General features: G+C 43.1%; 2 protein-coding genes across 4 annotated transcripts; one reads left to right on the forward strand and one right to left on the reverse strand.

The window, feature by feature from the left end:
- The first annotated feature begins 52 nt into the window (after positions 1–52).
- DNAJA4 (DnaJ heat shock protein family (Hsp40) member A4) lies at positions 53–6,210 on the forward strand. Of its 3 annotated transcripts, none has more exons than XM_064388889.1 (8): positions 53–172; positions 272–412; positions 1,989–2,169; positions 3,064–3,168; positions 3,892–4,119; positions 4,209–4,439; positions 4,928–5,028; positions 5,113–6,210. In XM_064388889.1, exons 2-8 carry the CDS (start codon positions 281–283, stop codon positions 5,329–5,331), a joined length of 1,197 nt encoding a protein of 398 aa, XP_064244959.1. In that variant the 5' UTR covers positions 53–172; positions 272–280; the 3' UTR covers positions 5,332–6,210. The 3 variants fall into 3 exon arrangements, with proteins under 3 accessions (XP_064244959.1, XP_064244958.1, XP_064244960.1); XM_064388888.1 differs by having other exon boundaries at positions 65–198; XM_064388890.1 differs by lacking the exons at positions 53–172; positions 272–412 and adding an exon at positions 488–1,023.
- A 365-nt stretch (positions 6,211–6,575) lies between these two features.
- SKIC8 (SKI8 subunit of superkiller complex) lies at positions 6,576–13,802 on the reverse strand. The gene is made up of 10 exons (XM_064388896.1): positions 13,671–13,802; positions 13,539–13,566; positions 13,082–13,187; positions 12,120–12,292; positions 10,929–11,077; positions 10,531–10,624; positions 9,679–9,772; positions 8,919–9,011; positions 8,226–8,304; positions 6,576–6,848 (listed from the first exon to the last, which is right to left on the reverse strand). The coding sequence occupies exons 1-10, from the start codon at positions 13,680–13,682 to the stop codon at positions 6,759–6,761; spliced, it is 918 nt and encodes a 305-aa protein (XP_064244966.1). The 5' UTR covers positions 13,683–13,802; the 3' UTR covers positions 6,576–6,758.
- Between the last annotated feature and the right edge of the window lie 537 nt (positions 13,803–14,339).

Genomic DNA, 14,339 nt, shown 5'->3' on the forward strand with positions numbered 1-14,339 from the left:
GGCTCCTCCCCGCGCGCACCGCCGGTGACGTCACGCAGCGCCGTTCTAGACCGTTCCAGCCCCGTGACGTCACGCGCGGCGTCATTCCAGAAGATTCGGCCGGGGCTCCTATAAAGGCCGCGGAAGAGGCGGGGCCGCGGAGATCGCTGAGGGGGTGGCGGCAGTAGCGCTGGTTTGTGCGGCGGAGCGGCCGCGGGGGTGAGCGCGGGCCCTCGGCGGGGCGGGATAAGGCGGGGGTAACCCGAGGGTAACGTGCCGCGTCCTCCCACAGGCACCCACCATGGTGAAGGAGACGGAGTACTACGACATCTTGCAGGTGAAGCCCAATGCCTCCTCCGAGGAGATCAAGCGCGCCTACCGCAAGCTGGCGCTGAAGTACCACCCCGACAAGAACCCCAGCGAGGGCGAGCGGGTACGCGGGGTCGGGGCTGGGCCGAGGCCTGTGGGCCACCGTGAGGCGGCCGCGCTCCGGGGGCCCCTGCGCGGGCCGGGCCGGGCCGAGCCGGGCTCGCCGCAGGTGCCGCCGGGCTGCGGAGCGGGCCGCGCTGCAGGGAGAGCCGGAGGCTGGCGCAGGGCCGCCCGCGGGAGCACCGCGGGTCCCCACGGGCAGGCCGCTGTTCCATCCGGCGTGCGCTCAGTCCTAGCGCAGGTCCTGCTTTGCCCTTCCTGGAGCGCAGTGCCGGTACGCGAAGGCTCCCCTGCTTCCAGGTCTCTGCTCGGATCTGTGAGCCTGGCAGCAGGCCTTACGAGCCAGCCGTGGCAAAGGGGATGCAGCACTTCTTTTTTTTTTTGGATGCGGCGCATACTAGTTTCCCCGTAGTTACGGTGGAAGATCGTCCTTAGAGGTGCTGGTTAAAACAGGCAAAGCTGGAAGGATTTCTAGTGTGTCTGTGGCCACGGTGCTGTCAGACGTTGGAAAGGCTGGTAGTGGATCCAGCTGCCAGCACTGTTGTGCTGGATGGATTTGTGCTCCTGAACAGGATGGTTTTACCTCACAGAATAATGTTAATGCAGATGTCCAAGGTAACTATACCTGGGAAATCACTGGGCTGTACATGGGTGGACTGCTTACAAGAGAACTATTTTACATGCTATCAGCACGGACACGCTCAGCTGCCTGGGTTGACTTGGATGATAAATGAGCACCACAGTTAGAGAATTAGGAAAAATATGAATGATGGGTTTGTTTATCTAAAAGCTGGTCTACTAATACATTAATATAGTAATAGAAGGTCCATACCTACCTTACATTAGTCTCTAGAATACTAATTTACAGATCTCCAACAGTAGCCTATTCAAAGGCAACCTTTTCTGCTCTTATTTTTTTCGTCAACCTTTTTTGCTTTTATTTCGGGCCTGCTTTTTTTGCTTCCACCACTTTACATGGCCATGAGTAAATGAAACTTAAAATTGAAGTGGTCATTCCAGTAATAGTAAAATACTGGAAACTTTTCAGAGCTATTTAAGAAAATTCTTTAATTGTTTTGATTTGTATCTAAGTCCTTGTGTTTGTGATGAGTAAGCAACACCAGTGCCTTGTCACATCAATCTCTGCTGTAGCTGGATGTACCAGTTCAGCAGGCATGGAGGATCCCTGTGTAGCTCTAGGCTGACTAGCTCTGCTGTGGCCATGAGCAGTTGTGCACCTGCAGGATTTTAGGGATAGTACCATATTTCTTTCTAAATGGACTTGTTAGAGTTTATAATGGTTGCTGTGACTACTACAATCAGCAAAATGTAGTTGGTATATATTTGTAAGATGGATGTGACTGAATTAAGCCCACTTAAAACATGGGAGGAGGGGGGAGAGGGAGGAAAGGGGTGGTGACAAAAGTGTACTATAATAGTCTGCTACCCAGGGAGTTCCCTTTTGGAAACAAATGCTACAAGAGGGTGTTGCAGTGGCTTGATCTGTAGATGGAGTTGTATATGAGAGGGCTACTTTTCCTCTTGGTCATAGTTGTTCAGAGCTTCTTTTTTCTTTTTAGTTTAAACTTATATCCCAGGCATATGAAGTTCTGTCGGACCCAAAGAAAAGGGACCTCTATGACCAGGGTGGGGAGCAGGCTATTAAAGAAGGAGGCCTGAGTGGCGGCAGCTTCTCTTCACCCATGGACATCTTTGACATGTTCTTTGGTGGTGGAGGCCGAATGAATAGAGAGAGAAGAGGTACACAGTTCTAAACAAGTTCTAGAAACGCTAACCATGCACTTAAGCATAAAACACCTGTGCTATGGTACTGCTGTTCTGCTGAGTGCACATAGTGTGGATATTACTTGTTGCAACAATAGAATGAGTAAATTATGATTTTTCTAGTTACTCTAGCATTATGAGTCTAATAAAGTAGATAACATGGCTTAGCCATAGCCATCTTTCTGCTAAGTTCTATTTATTTTTTGTTGAAGGGGGAATGGGTAGTCTGTAGGGGAGGGGGAAACATCAGTAAGTCAGCAGTTGATTTAGACTTGTTTAAGTTACCTTTTATCCAAATCTGTGCCTCACTTGCTCATAAGCTTTTGGGCAACTTGCTTCAAAGGACACCATCAACTTAAACTTCAGTAATTTTAAATCCCGTTAAAATATTTGGGAGAAATGACATGAAACTGAGTAGAGTGTGCTGCCAAAAGCATGATATAATTTTTGTCTTTTCCATGCCCAATGCCTGTTAAAAGAGCAAGTAGTAACTTGCTGTAAAATCACTGAAATTATGCTATGAAGTGGCATGGAAATTCAGAGGCAGGCATAAATAGCAACTTCTAAATTGACAGATCTGAAGCTGGTAGTGTCCTTGCATCTTGCTGTTTCAGTTAAGCTTATAAAATTAGGAGTAAGAGCAGGGATAGGGTGGCTTTGCTTAATTACAGCTCAACTTTTATGTTCAGAAATAAATGGGTGGAGCTTAGTGGAAGCTGATGGAATTGCACATGCTTTTAAGGGGGCCGAGTTGTGTTCAAAGTTTGGAATGAACTCTGCATTTCTTCAATGAGACTGTGCATGAACAAAAAGCTTTTGTCTTCACAAAAGTTGAACAAATATTAATACTTCCCTTTTGTTTTTCTAAAGGCAAAAATGTGGTGCACCAGTTAGGTGTATCTCTTGAAGATCTATATAATGGCATTACAAGGAAACTGGCACTGCAAAAGAATGTTATTTGTGCAAAGTGTGAAGGTAAAAAAACAAGTAGTGGTTGCAAAACCCTCTTTGAGTTGTTGGTGTGGATTGTCTGAGGCTGAGAAAGACTGAAGGCTTTCTTACTTTTCTGTGTCTTCATTCTTTCCCTGATCCCTGAAAGTCTGCCAGGGTATTTAATTCTTACTTAGGCTTATCCGAAAGTAAGTCTCTCAATGACAGTGTCACAAAGTGATTGTTCTAATTGCAAACTAAAACTGTTGAGTTGCAATTAGGGGGAACCTAAATTAACGTGATCTTCACCCAGAACTTGGATGTAAATGTTTATTCCGTAAAACTTCTTTAATTGCTGTGGGTGGAAGACTAGCTTGTGTTATGCTACTAATTTTACAGTTATTAAGTACTCCCTAGACTGGTCCTCTTGATGTAAATTTTAATAAGTCTTTATATCTTAGTACTCTGTTAAATATTTTGTAAGCAGATTCTTTTCCAAGTATTAATGGAATGTTTATGTTTTGAATTTGGGATGCGGACAGTGCCTTGGAAACCAGGAGTTACTGGTGGGTGGGGCAGAGGCTAATACAATAAGCAGTGTAAACATTTTATTTGTAGAAACCACCAGCTTGTGGGGTATGTTTGTGATGGCAGCTAAGTTCCATTACTGAACTACTCTTAAGTTACCCTAAGTATGCTCTTAAAGTCAGTGAGTTCCGGCCTGACTGCTCTTAATTTTTTGAGACTAATTTAACTCTTTTGTCAAAGGTTATGGCGGAAAGAGAGGGGCAGTAGAAAAATGTCCTGTGTGTAAAGGAAGAGGGATGCAAGTTATAGTTCAGCAGATTGGACCTGGCATGGTGCAGCAAATCCAGACTGTGTGCCCAGAATGCAAAGGCCAAGGTGAAAGAATAAATCCAAAAGACAGATGTGACAACTGCAATGGCTGTAAGGTTGTAAGAGAGAAAAAGATCATAGAAGTTCATGTTGATAAAGGTAAGAACTGCGTATTTGTACTGGTTCCCAAATAATAGTCAATACTAGTCTATAGTTCTGCAGAGAATAAATGGGTTTCTTTTCTTCAGGTATGAAAGATGGTCAGAAGATAGTATTTCATGGAGAAGGCGACCAGGAGCCTGATTTGGAGCCTGGTGATGTTATAATTGTCCTTGATCAAAAGGATCACAGTGTCTTTCAGAGACGAGGGCATGACTTAATCACAAAAATGAGAATTCAACTCTCAGAGGCCTTATGTGGTTTCAGAAAGACAATTGAAACTCTGGACAACAGAGTTCTTGTCATATCTACTAGGCCAGGTAGGTCGTTAAGACTACTAACACTATGTAAACTGCTTGTTTGTTTAATTGTACCTGGACTGGACTTTTTGGGGAAGATTGTTCTACTTGTTTTGGGGTTTTTTTTCCTAACCAGATGAATGCAACAGGTTCATGAGGCAGTTGCTCAGTTTAGTTGGTTCTTTGTTGTTGTTACTCTTTCTGAAACATTCAGTTATACCTAAAGCTGTCAAATACTTCATAAACCTCAGCTCCAGTTGGTGGATAGCTTAGAGGAAAGAATCTTAATTCTACTAAATTATCTGTTCATTCAGCCAAGAAAAGCTGATTTCTCTTATAGCAGAGGAAATAGTCTAAATGGCCTTAGTTGTGAAAAGCTTGGGTTTAGGTCTTGTGAATTGGTTACAGTCTCCTTGAGGTGCTGTGAGAACACAGTGTACAGCCCTGCCTGTGTGGCTGTGAAATGCTGTCCCATCACAGCAGCCCACTTACAGCTCTTGCCTCCATAGGTGAAGTGATAAAACATGGTGACCTAAAGTGTGTCTACAACGAAGGGATGCCTGTCTACAAATCTCCAATGGACAAAGGCAGCCTGATCATACAATTTTTGGTAAGCTGTATGCTTTTCTGTAGCCAATATACTCATCTTTGCACATGAATAAATACTAATTTTACAAAACATTTAAAACTGCAGGTCCAGTTTCCAGAGCACTACTGGCTCCCAAGGGAGAAACTGCCTCTGCTGGAGGCTCTGCTTCCTTCACGAGAAGATGTTATGGTTACAGATGAGATGGATCAGGTAGACCTTGAAGATTTTGATCCCAATGAGCAAACCTACCGTAACAGTGCAGGAGAAGCATATGAAGAAGATGAGGAGGGTCCAAGAACAGGCGTACAATGTCAGGCATCTTAAAGCAAGGTGGAGCAGATGTCATCTAAGATGTAAATTTTCACAATGAAAACTGCATGGCTGTAATAGCCACTGCTTGTGAGTTTTGTGTTCAGCAAATTGAGTTGCTGCGCTGTCAGTATCACCTTTTTGTAACTAATTTATATTGCGTTCTCGTAGTCTTTCTATATAAAGCAAATGTCATACAGCTGAGAACCAACTGAGTTGGTATGCATTTTCCTTGCTGTGAAGGTTCTCAATTTATTCACCTGTGCTATTTCTATAAGACTGGCAATATTGATAGAGGCTAAGTGGAGTGTCTTATGTAAATACTTTCATACTGGAAGATTAATTTCATAGAATAAAACATAGCAGAATAACTTCTAATAAATAGTACTTCACCTTTTCTTGTGCTTCTCTTGTACTTGCCAAGCCATTCTGGACCCCCCTTTATTTAAACAAGTTCTTCTAAACTCAGACTCCTGTCATCTAGTCTAGATTATTTGTGTTAGCTGCACCACTCACACCTGCCTCATTTTGTATTTTGGAACCATTTTGTGCATGCCCTCCTCTCTGCCTCGTAGCCCCCTCTTCCTGTGTTTTGTGGGTTTACAGTAGCATTCCTTCACCTGCTTATGTGTGTGTGACCTAAGGTTACAAGCTGTCCTCTAATGTGTTACATACAAGCAAATACTTGCAAATAAAAGTTTGACCTTTCAGAAGCTCAAGCTTTGTATTTCAGCCTTCCCTAGAAAGGGTTTTTACTTCCTCCTAGGCATTGTATACTTGTGCCTTAACTAAAATGAATAAACCAAAACCACCTGCACTGGGTATACTGCTGCTCTTTTGTAAGGTATGTGATACCACAGAACAGCAATCCTATTAAAGCTTTTTTCCATTTTACCTATTTGCTGGCAGTGTTTGTATTAAGTCAGGGTTAGAAACAAGTGGTCCCCTTTAGTGAAATTAAACCATGATGAATGATCTATATCCACGTACCACACAATTGCTGAAACAGGTGTTCAGCTTAAGTGATCCTCTTGCACTCACTAGTCTAGCATCAGGACTAGCTCAGCTGTCCTTTCCCATGTCTGTAATACAGCCTCGGTCATTTCCTTCTGCTAAAATAGCTGCTGTAACACTTAGCCCATGCTTTCCAGCTCTGGTCTATTTATGTTTAAAGGCAGGAGTGATTAACTGAGCAGTTACTTCACCCATGACTATCTATTTCCAAAAATACTTTTTTCCCAAGAATTAGACACAAGGACTTGGAGCTGTAGCTTTTATTTTAAAAAAGTAAGTTTTTTCTCTCATGCTAAGCAAAATCAAAATTGGATCTGGTTTTGCAGATCAGTATGAACACTTTTATCATACCAAAAAAATTACATAGGACAGTAGCAGTCCCTTGAAACTGCTACAAGACATTTACTGAAGTATCTAAGTCAAGACATTTAAACTGGACAGTCATAAATATGAATTTCTTGGTCATCACCAACAGACACAATTTTGGACCCACTTCCATTGTATTTCACTCCCCAAACCTGTAAATAAGACATATGCAAGTTTATCCAGAGAGGACAAAGAAAAAAGAATCTTTGTGGCAGTAATATTTATTACAGGCAGTAGAGGAAAGATTATTGAAAAGTCACCTGATTAGAACTGGTGTAGTTCTGGCTTCTGCTTCACCAGCAACTAAGGCTGCCGAAGCAGTGCCCTCTAGGAGCCTGATGAGCTCCTGCAGCCACTCCCACTGACTGTTACTTGCACTAGCCAGAGTCAGGCTGAAAAGTGCTTGCCCCAGTTTGCATAAATAACCCAAGCATTTTCACTCTTGCCCATCTTGCAGCCCTTTCTGAAAATAGTATTTTATAGTGCAGGAAAGGAAGAGAGGAAGGATTTTTCATGCAGACTGAGATATCATGACAGACTGAAGAATGACTGGGTTTATCCTTGAGCTTTTTCAGAGAAGACTTAGAAAAGTTCAGGTCAGTCCTCTGATCTAAGACATTACACAAGCTCTTACTTGACACCCACCTCCATCAGAATGACATCAGGAAGGGTGAAGGTTACCCAGCACATTAATGTGAAATGCAGAATGGGTGTGTTGACAACAGTATGTTCTGGGCAATCTTGTACACTGTTTTGCATTAGTACCCAAACCCAGCATTCCCTGTCTGTTTGCCACAGACTGAGATCAAACCCAACAGCTAAACAACAGGGGAAATCAAGTCCCACTTGGTACTTCAATATTAAAACCCCCATAACTATAGGTAACTGAAAAGAAGGTTACCAGCAAAAAAGTAGTACTATGGAGGAAAATATTCAAATAAAGTCTGGAAGAATATCCTTTGTTTCTTGATCAGTGGTCCATTAAAATATAACATTGTCCAAATGTTAGGTGATAAACAGAATAAAGAGTAAATGGGTAGAAACCTAACTCCTTCCCTCACAGGTAGCTATCACTGAACAATAAATTAAAAACCCACAGTATTACAGACACTGAAGGAAGAAAAACACCCAAGTTCCCAGGCTGCTTTCAAGCATCTGTTTAAGTAATTCTATCCTTTTAAATAAGTATTTCCACCCTTACACATGCACATGCTGTGTTAGTCACAGAAATAAGTAAAACTAGAGACAAAAGTAACAAATAGAGTCTGGTGAGACTTAGGCCACTCAGGATTGCCATTATTTGGGCCTGAAAAAATGTTAATTACTTGGAAGAGATCAGGGAGTACATGCACCTGGGAGTACTAGTTCAATATTAAGTGTTGAATAACCACAACTTCTAAACTTTCATTATAGCAGGCTGAAGTTGCATTACTGCAAGCGTGGAGCTGCAGCACCAAGGTGAAGCTCAAACATGCACAACTACACAAGCTCTCCTGGGAATGTGATGACTCAAGGAATAGCAGGCATACCTGATCTTGATGGTCAAAAAAAGTATGGACACAGGTCCTTGTTCCAGCATCCCAAACCTTCACACTTTTATCAGATGAACTAAAAGAAAAATAATCCTGATTAATATTTAAATTAATACATTAACTGAAGTTTAATGCAAACATTAAAGGGTCTCATATGGGAGACATAAGAAACCCTCTTTCGCCTATCAAATACAGGGATGAAGTGGCAAAGGACTGCATCTTCTGCCAGGTTTCATCACCTTTAAAATAAATTTACAATTCCAACATCTGCAATGTGAAAATGAAGACTGCCATTTTGGCCAAAAAATTCTCTGAGGTAAGCTCTTTGGATAAGGAAATTCCTGTTACATATACTTGGGCCCCCAGCTGCCTCAACTGTTTTAAGAATTAATACTAAAGTTCAAATAGATTAAGGTACTACTAGTTTAGGTTGTAATTCTTTATTCAACAGCAAGTTTTCAGCTATTTACAATCAAACTGCCATTCTCTTAGGTTGTGTTTTTCACTTGTCAGGAACTACACAGCAATGGTATGACTTACTCTGTAAAATGTTCTCACTACAGCTGATATCACATCACAGATTGGCTCGAGCCTTTAAATTTTATGTTACTTCATTACAGATCCCACTGCAATTTGTACACACGTCTTTTTTTTTTTCAGTAATCATAAACAATTAAAAATCCTCAATACCTGGAAACGAAATGGGTATCATCAGGACAAAATGCTACATTTAAAACCCAGGATCCATGACCACTTAATGTGCCAGCCAAATTTGCATGTTGCCTGTGGAAAGAACACATTAACATTTGCTTTGTGAATTCCAGGGAAAAAGCAACAGGAATATATTCTGGCTAGTGCAATCAAGAATGGATCAATGGAAGGTGACTTCTGGACATTTGTTCATCCAAGCTGAACTGGTGTTACAGCAGATTTTATGAAAACTATTTGAAACAAAGTAATTTCATTTCAAATAGTTAACATAAAAAGAAGTCACTAAGAAGATAGACTGGAAGACAAAAAGCAACGCAGGTTTAGGGGGTGAAGCCACTGAAGGGAATGGCCACTGAAACAGGGCCATTTCCTCCCCAGGGTCTTCCAAGGTATTGCAAGATGCAACAGAAATAGGTCATAAATATAATTTCCTGTGTACAGAACACATGTTTAGGAAGAGTGAACGCAAGCTCACAGGACAGATACATAGAAGAATTTGCTTACTGCCTACAGGCAAATATGAGGAAAGTAATTTGTTTTCAATTCTCAGCTTTCTTCTACCTCTACACTTTCAGAAACCATCTAAGGATGTAGTATTTTATTATTTAAGATTATTTATTACACAAAAAGACACCAAAAGCTGAAAGGAATTCTGGAGAGCCGAGGGTTTGCTCTAGGTTTCACAGGATCAGCCTCTCTAAGCAGTTGCTGTCCTGCAGGGCAGGCAGTCCCCACTCACACGTCGTAGATTTTGATGTAGCCGTCGTCGGAGGCAGTGACGAGTAGCTGGGAGTCAGGGGAGAAGGTCAGCGAGCGGATGGGCATGGCGTGGCCTGCAGGCACAGGGACACAGAGCAGGGCTGGCACTCCCTCACTGACACCAGCGCTCAGCAAGCTCTGCCTCAACAGCACTGCCTGCTCAGAGAGCAGCCTCTGAAGCCCCTTTCTCTCTAGAGGCTTCTTCCCACAACAGAAAATGGAAACAGCAATTCTCAGCTGTGAATGTTAAGGCATGTCTGCAACACAGACTGTCTGGTTTCTTTCAGCTGTGGATCTCTATTAGAAATTATGTAATGTTTTATAGTATGATTGCATATTTAAGTGGTTGGGGTTTTGGTTACAATTGGGCAGAAACTGCATGAACATTAAAAGCCCATTTATCTGTTAGAAAAAATGCATGTATTCCAGAACATAAAATGTTCAGTTAGTTTTACACCTGCAAAAAATTGCTTTAGAACAAATAATGCAAGAAAAAGAAAAACCATATGCAGGGCAGCACACATTTGTCTTGGCTTCATTCCCTTGTACTTTTCTGCAATACAAGGAGCTCCAATTTAAGAATCTAGTTAAGCATTACTGACTGTATCTTTTAAAAAAAAAGGCATTTATGATGAAAGCCTGACTTTACAGTTTGCCTCTAATATTTTACATGGTTTAGGTTAGAGCACTAAATTACTAAATATTGTCTAATGGACAAATACGTCAACTCACTTTTGCCATGGTTGTTGTGGGTTATTCTGACTTGCATTATATCCTTTACTTTTGTCAGAAATGAGGTCAGATTTAGGTACTGCAAATAACCAAACCATACCTTCTAGCGTATGCAGAAGTTTTCCAGTCGCAATATCAAAAATATTGATAATGCCATCTATAGCTCCACTGGCCAAGTATTTTCCATCTGGACTCTGTAATAAAACACAAAAAGTGTGATTCAACATCTGTGTGTATTTATGCTGTGTAAGCCCTGACATTCCCTTGGCAACTTTTCACAAATGTATGCAAGATACCTGGGCTCCAAAAATCCTGAAGACTATAAACAAGATCCAAATATATTTTCCAGATGTGCAGGGGGGAAATGTCACACAATTTGTATTTGGAACTATGGCTGTCACCTACTGTTATTGTGATAGATGGAAAGAAAAATACCTATTCACAGCATATTACAGCAATAGCAATTTCTCACAAGGAATTATCAGTTGTGCTTCTTACATATGCAATGCTAAGGATGAACTTTCCTCTGGTGTCCAGAGAATATTCTTTCTTTCCAGTTTCAACACCGAAAATATTTACTTTCCCCACGTGACTTCCTGTTGCAAGGTACTGGGAATCAGGTGAAAAAGCCAGGGACCAAGCATCAACTGTATTAAAAAATAAAAAACAGTTAGCTGGATCCTGTTCCTGGTTCTTATTTAAGTGTCAGTTCTGTATGCATCTGTTTAGATGTAACCCTCTAAGAGTGTACAAGCTCATCAAGTTACCATTTCTATGTAATTAATGGAGCGTACTTTGAGCCATTTACTTACATTTAGTAAAACATTACATTTCTGGTAAGACCCTGACCTTATGAGACCCTCGTGTAACAATAAATTTAGACTTTAAGACTGCATCAGTTAAGTCAAAATTCTTACTTTTTTCCTGATACCAAAAGATTGAAACTACTGAAAAAATGAACCCTAGTATGTAGCAAAGCACAGAAGATGCAGGAGAAATGCAGATATACAAATGTAACACAGATAACATTCCTGCAACTGAATGAAAAACCCATCATTTTTCATAGCAGTGCAATGTATTTATCTGGCACAATGTAATTCAACAGGTTTTTTTTCTAAAAATTTAATACTAAACTGCCTAAAACACTGCAAGATTGTTCTTAAATTTGTGACTTCCAGTGGACTTATGAAATACTTGGAAAAAGACCTTAGGCTGAATTCCAGCTTGGAGAACACCAGCATTGTTACCATTGATAGCTGTTTTGACTTGCTTGCTCAGGACTGGACACGCTGGGTAAAAAAGAATCACATGCACAGCTCAAATCCACTGCAGTGTTATGAAGAACATTCAGAACTCCTTTGTAAATTCGTCTGAATAAGCATTTGAATGATATCGTCCAAACATCCCTTTACCAATACATGTGTAAGAGCAACCTGGTTTCCATTCTGCTTTATGCATACAGCAAAAAGCCAACTATGTGTACCTGAGAAGTAGTAGTAGTGTGTAAAAATAAATATAAAATTGTCTGATGCTGCTTTGTGTTGAGTTCATAAAACCTTTCAGACTTCTGCAAAGATAGGAAAGATTAAACCCCCAAAGACCTTAATCCCCTCGTGTACCCCAATCCCCCAGTACTTGCCAGGCAGTCACACTGTTCCCCTGCAGAGCCAGCTCAGCACTGGGTCTTACCAGGACCAGCATCTATGGACTTGATCTGCTTGCCAGTCTCCAAGTCCCAGAGGCGAATGTGGGCGTCCAGGGAGCTGGATGCTGCAATGGCACCCGTGTGGCTGATGTCCACAGACACCACCCCCAGCTGGTGGCCCTCCAGAGTCCACTGCAGATCCAGCTTTTCATCATTCCTTCCGTGCAGGGGAAAGAAAAGCCCAGTTGGGAACAGCTGGAGGTGCTGACCATCCCCACCTCACACAAAGCAAACGATCCACATTCCTCCCTTGGTTCAACACCAGGCAATCCAGTCCTCCCACGAAATGTGAAGGGCTACACACAAACTCTCTGTACTCAAAGAGCTGACAAACCAATAATTTACCACATTCCAGCCAAGCAGGCATGTCATGCTGAGTTTGGAAGCCATCCCACCACAAAATGTCCATCACACACCAGTCTGTGGGTGCTCAGGGCTGACCTGTGAGCTCAGCACCACAACTGACATCTTCAGAGTCACCCAACCTAGCTAAACCCATCACCTGAGGGAAGCACGTCCTGCACACTGCTCTGCCCAAGAGACAATAACCTCTTGCAAAAGCACACTTCCACAAGGATTATCAGGATCTTTCTTTCAATAAAAAAGGAAGATGCAATTTCCTCTTTCTTGCTATTCCCATTATTTCTTTCACAATACACATCTCCAAATGCACTGTCTCATCAAAAGATGCATTTCTCATTGTTTGGTTTAGAAGTACATTAAGTATTCTCTGACATGCGTTTTCAAAAGGATTCTCATTCTTTTGAAATGAAAGCACACCAGCATGCCACCACTCCAAGAGAAAGCACACACCAATGGAGATGAACTTGCTCAAAGAAGCAGCTGTGTGTGCCATTGTTCTAACATCCCTGCAGATTATGGAAATTCAAGGCTGCTCCACACTGACTACCCCAAGGCCTAACACAGATTAATATGGAGCACTTACCACTTCCAGACCTTTACCAGATCATCCAAAGAGCCGGAGATCACTGTTTCAGAACCATCATTTTTATTTTTGCCCCAGGCAACTGACCAAATAGCATCATCGTGAGCTAAGAGAATATAAGCACATTAATTAAAAAACAAGTGTTTTCTTTTGACAGAAGACCACAGCCAGTTTTGGCAATGCTGAAGTGGCCAGCTGCAGTGCTGGCAATAGACACTGCCCTGCTCCTCAGGTTGAGTGCTCCGAGAGCCGTGGCACCGACTTCTTTGTTCCAAAATATGTAATGTGTTGTGTGACCAGCGTGACTGCTGAAAAAGCAGCACAGCTACCCCTGAATTACTCAGATTTATGCCTAATATAAACATAACCAGGTCTCCTCACACGGATACCTGCCATTATCCACTTTACATCATCCCAGAACACCAACCTTGCTCAACACCCGTTAGCGTTTGCTCACCTTGCTCTTGCTTGAAGAGAATGCCGTACTAGAAAGAAAAAATAATTAATATTACACATGAGCAGCCTATACACATACATACACACACCTCAAGGCAGCAAGCAGCTTAGCTAACGCTGTATTTTTAACTACCTGTGTGGTCATGTCTGTCCGAAAACAGCCCGCCGGGAGCCCGCCGAGAGCAGCCGCACACAGCTCCCGCCGCCGTCGCGCCCTGATGACCTCAGGTACCACCGAGAGCGCCGCGCCCCTGCGCCCTGCGGCTCTGCCGCCGCCCTGTGGCCGGGAGGAGCAGGCGCACACGTCCCGACCCTCAGCGCCCTCGGGGGCAGCGGGACCGAGCCCCGGCCCCGCGTCCCGCGGTTTGCATCTGCATCACCGCCTCTCGCTCATCCCCGCCCGCTCACCCACAGCACAGCCCGGCGCCACCGCTGTCGGAAGCCCTCAGGTGTTCGTGTGTGGCACCGGTGCCGGCGGTGCTGCGATGGCAGCGAGGTGTGAGCTGTGGCCCGCGCCGGGGACTGAGGGGCGCGTTCAGGTCCACCGGCCCATGAAATAAATGGGCAGGAGATCTTTCTCCTTTTTAATGCCTTTATTAAGAAGGATCAGCTCAGGTCGGGAGAAGTCGACGGGTCCTGCCCACGCCGCCGCTGCTCCCAGGCGTGGCACGGAGGAGGAGGAGGGAGATGCAGCTTTGTCCTGGTCTGCAGGCAGAGCTGGGGATTCTTCCTCACAGGAGAGTAGCAGATTCCTGCTTGTTTGTCTAACACCCCGGGGCGTCTCTTTAATCAACATCTTTTC

The sequence above is a fragment of the Passer domesticus genome, chromosome 14 (assembly GCF_036417665.1).
Source record: "Passer domesticus isolate bPasDom1 chromosome 14, bPasDom1.hap1, whole genome shotgun sequence".
Taxonomy (NCBI): Eukaryota; Metazoa; Chordata; class Aves; order Passeriformes; family Passeridae; genus Passer; species Passer domesticus.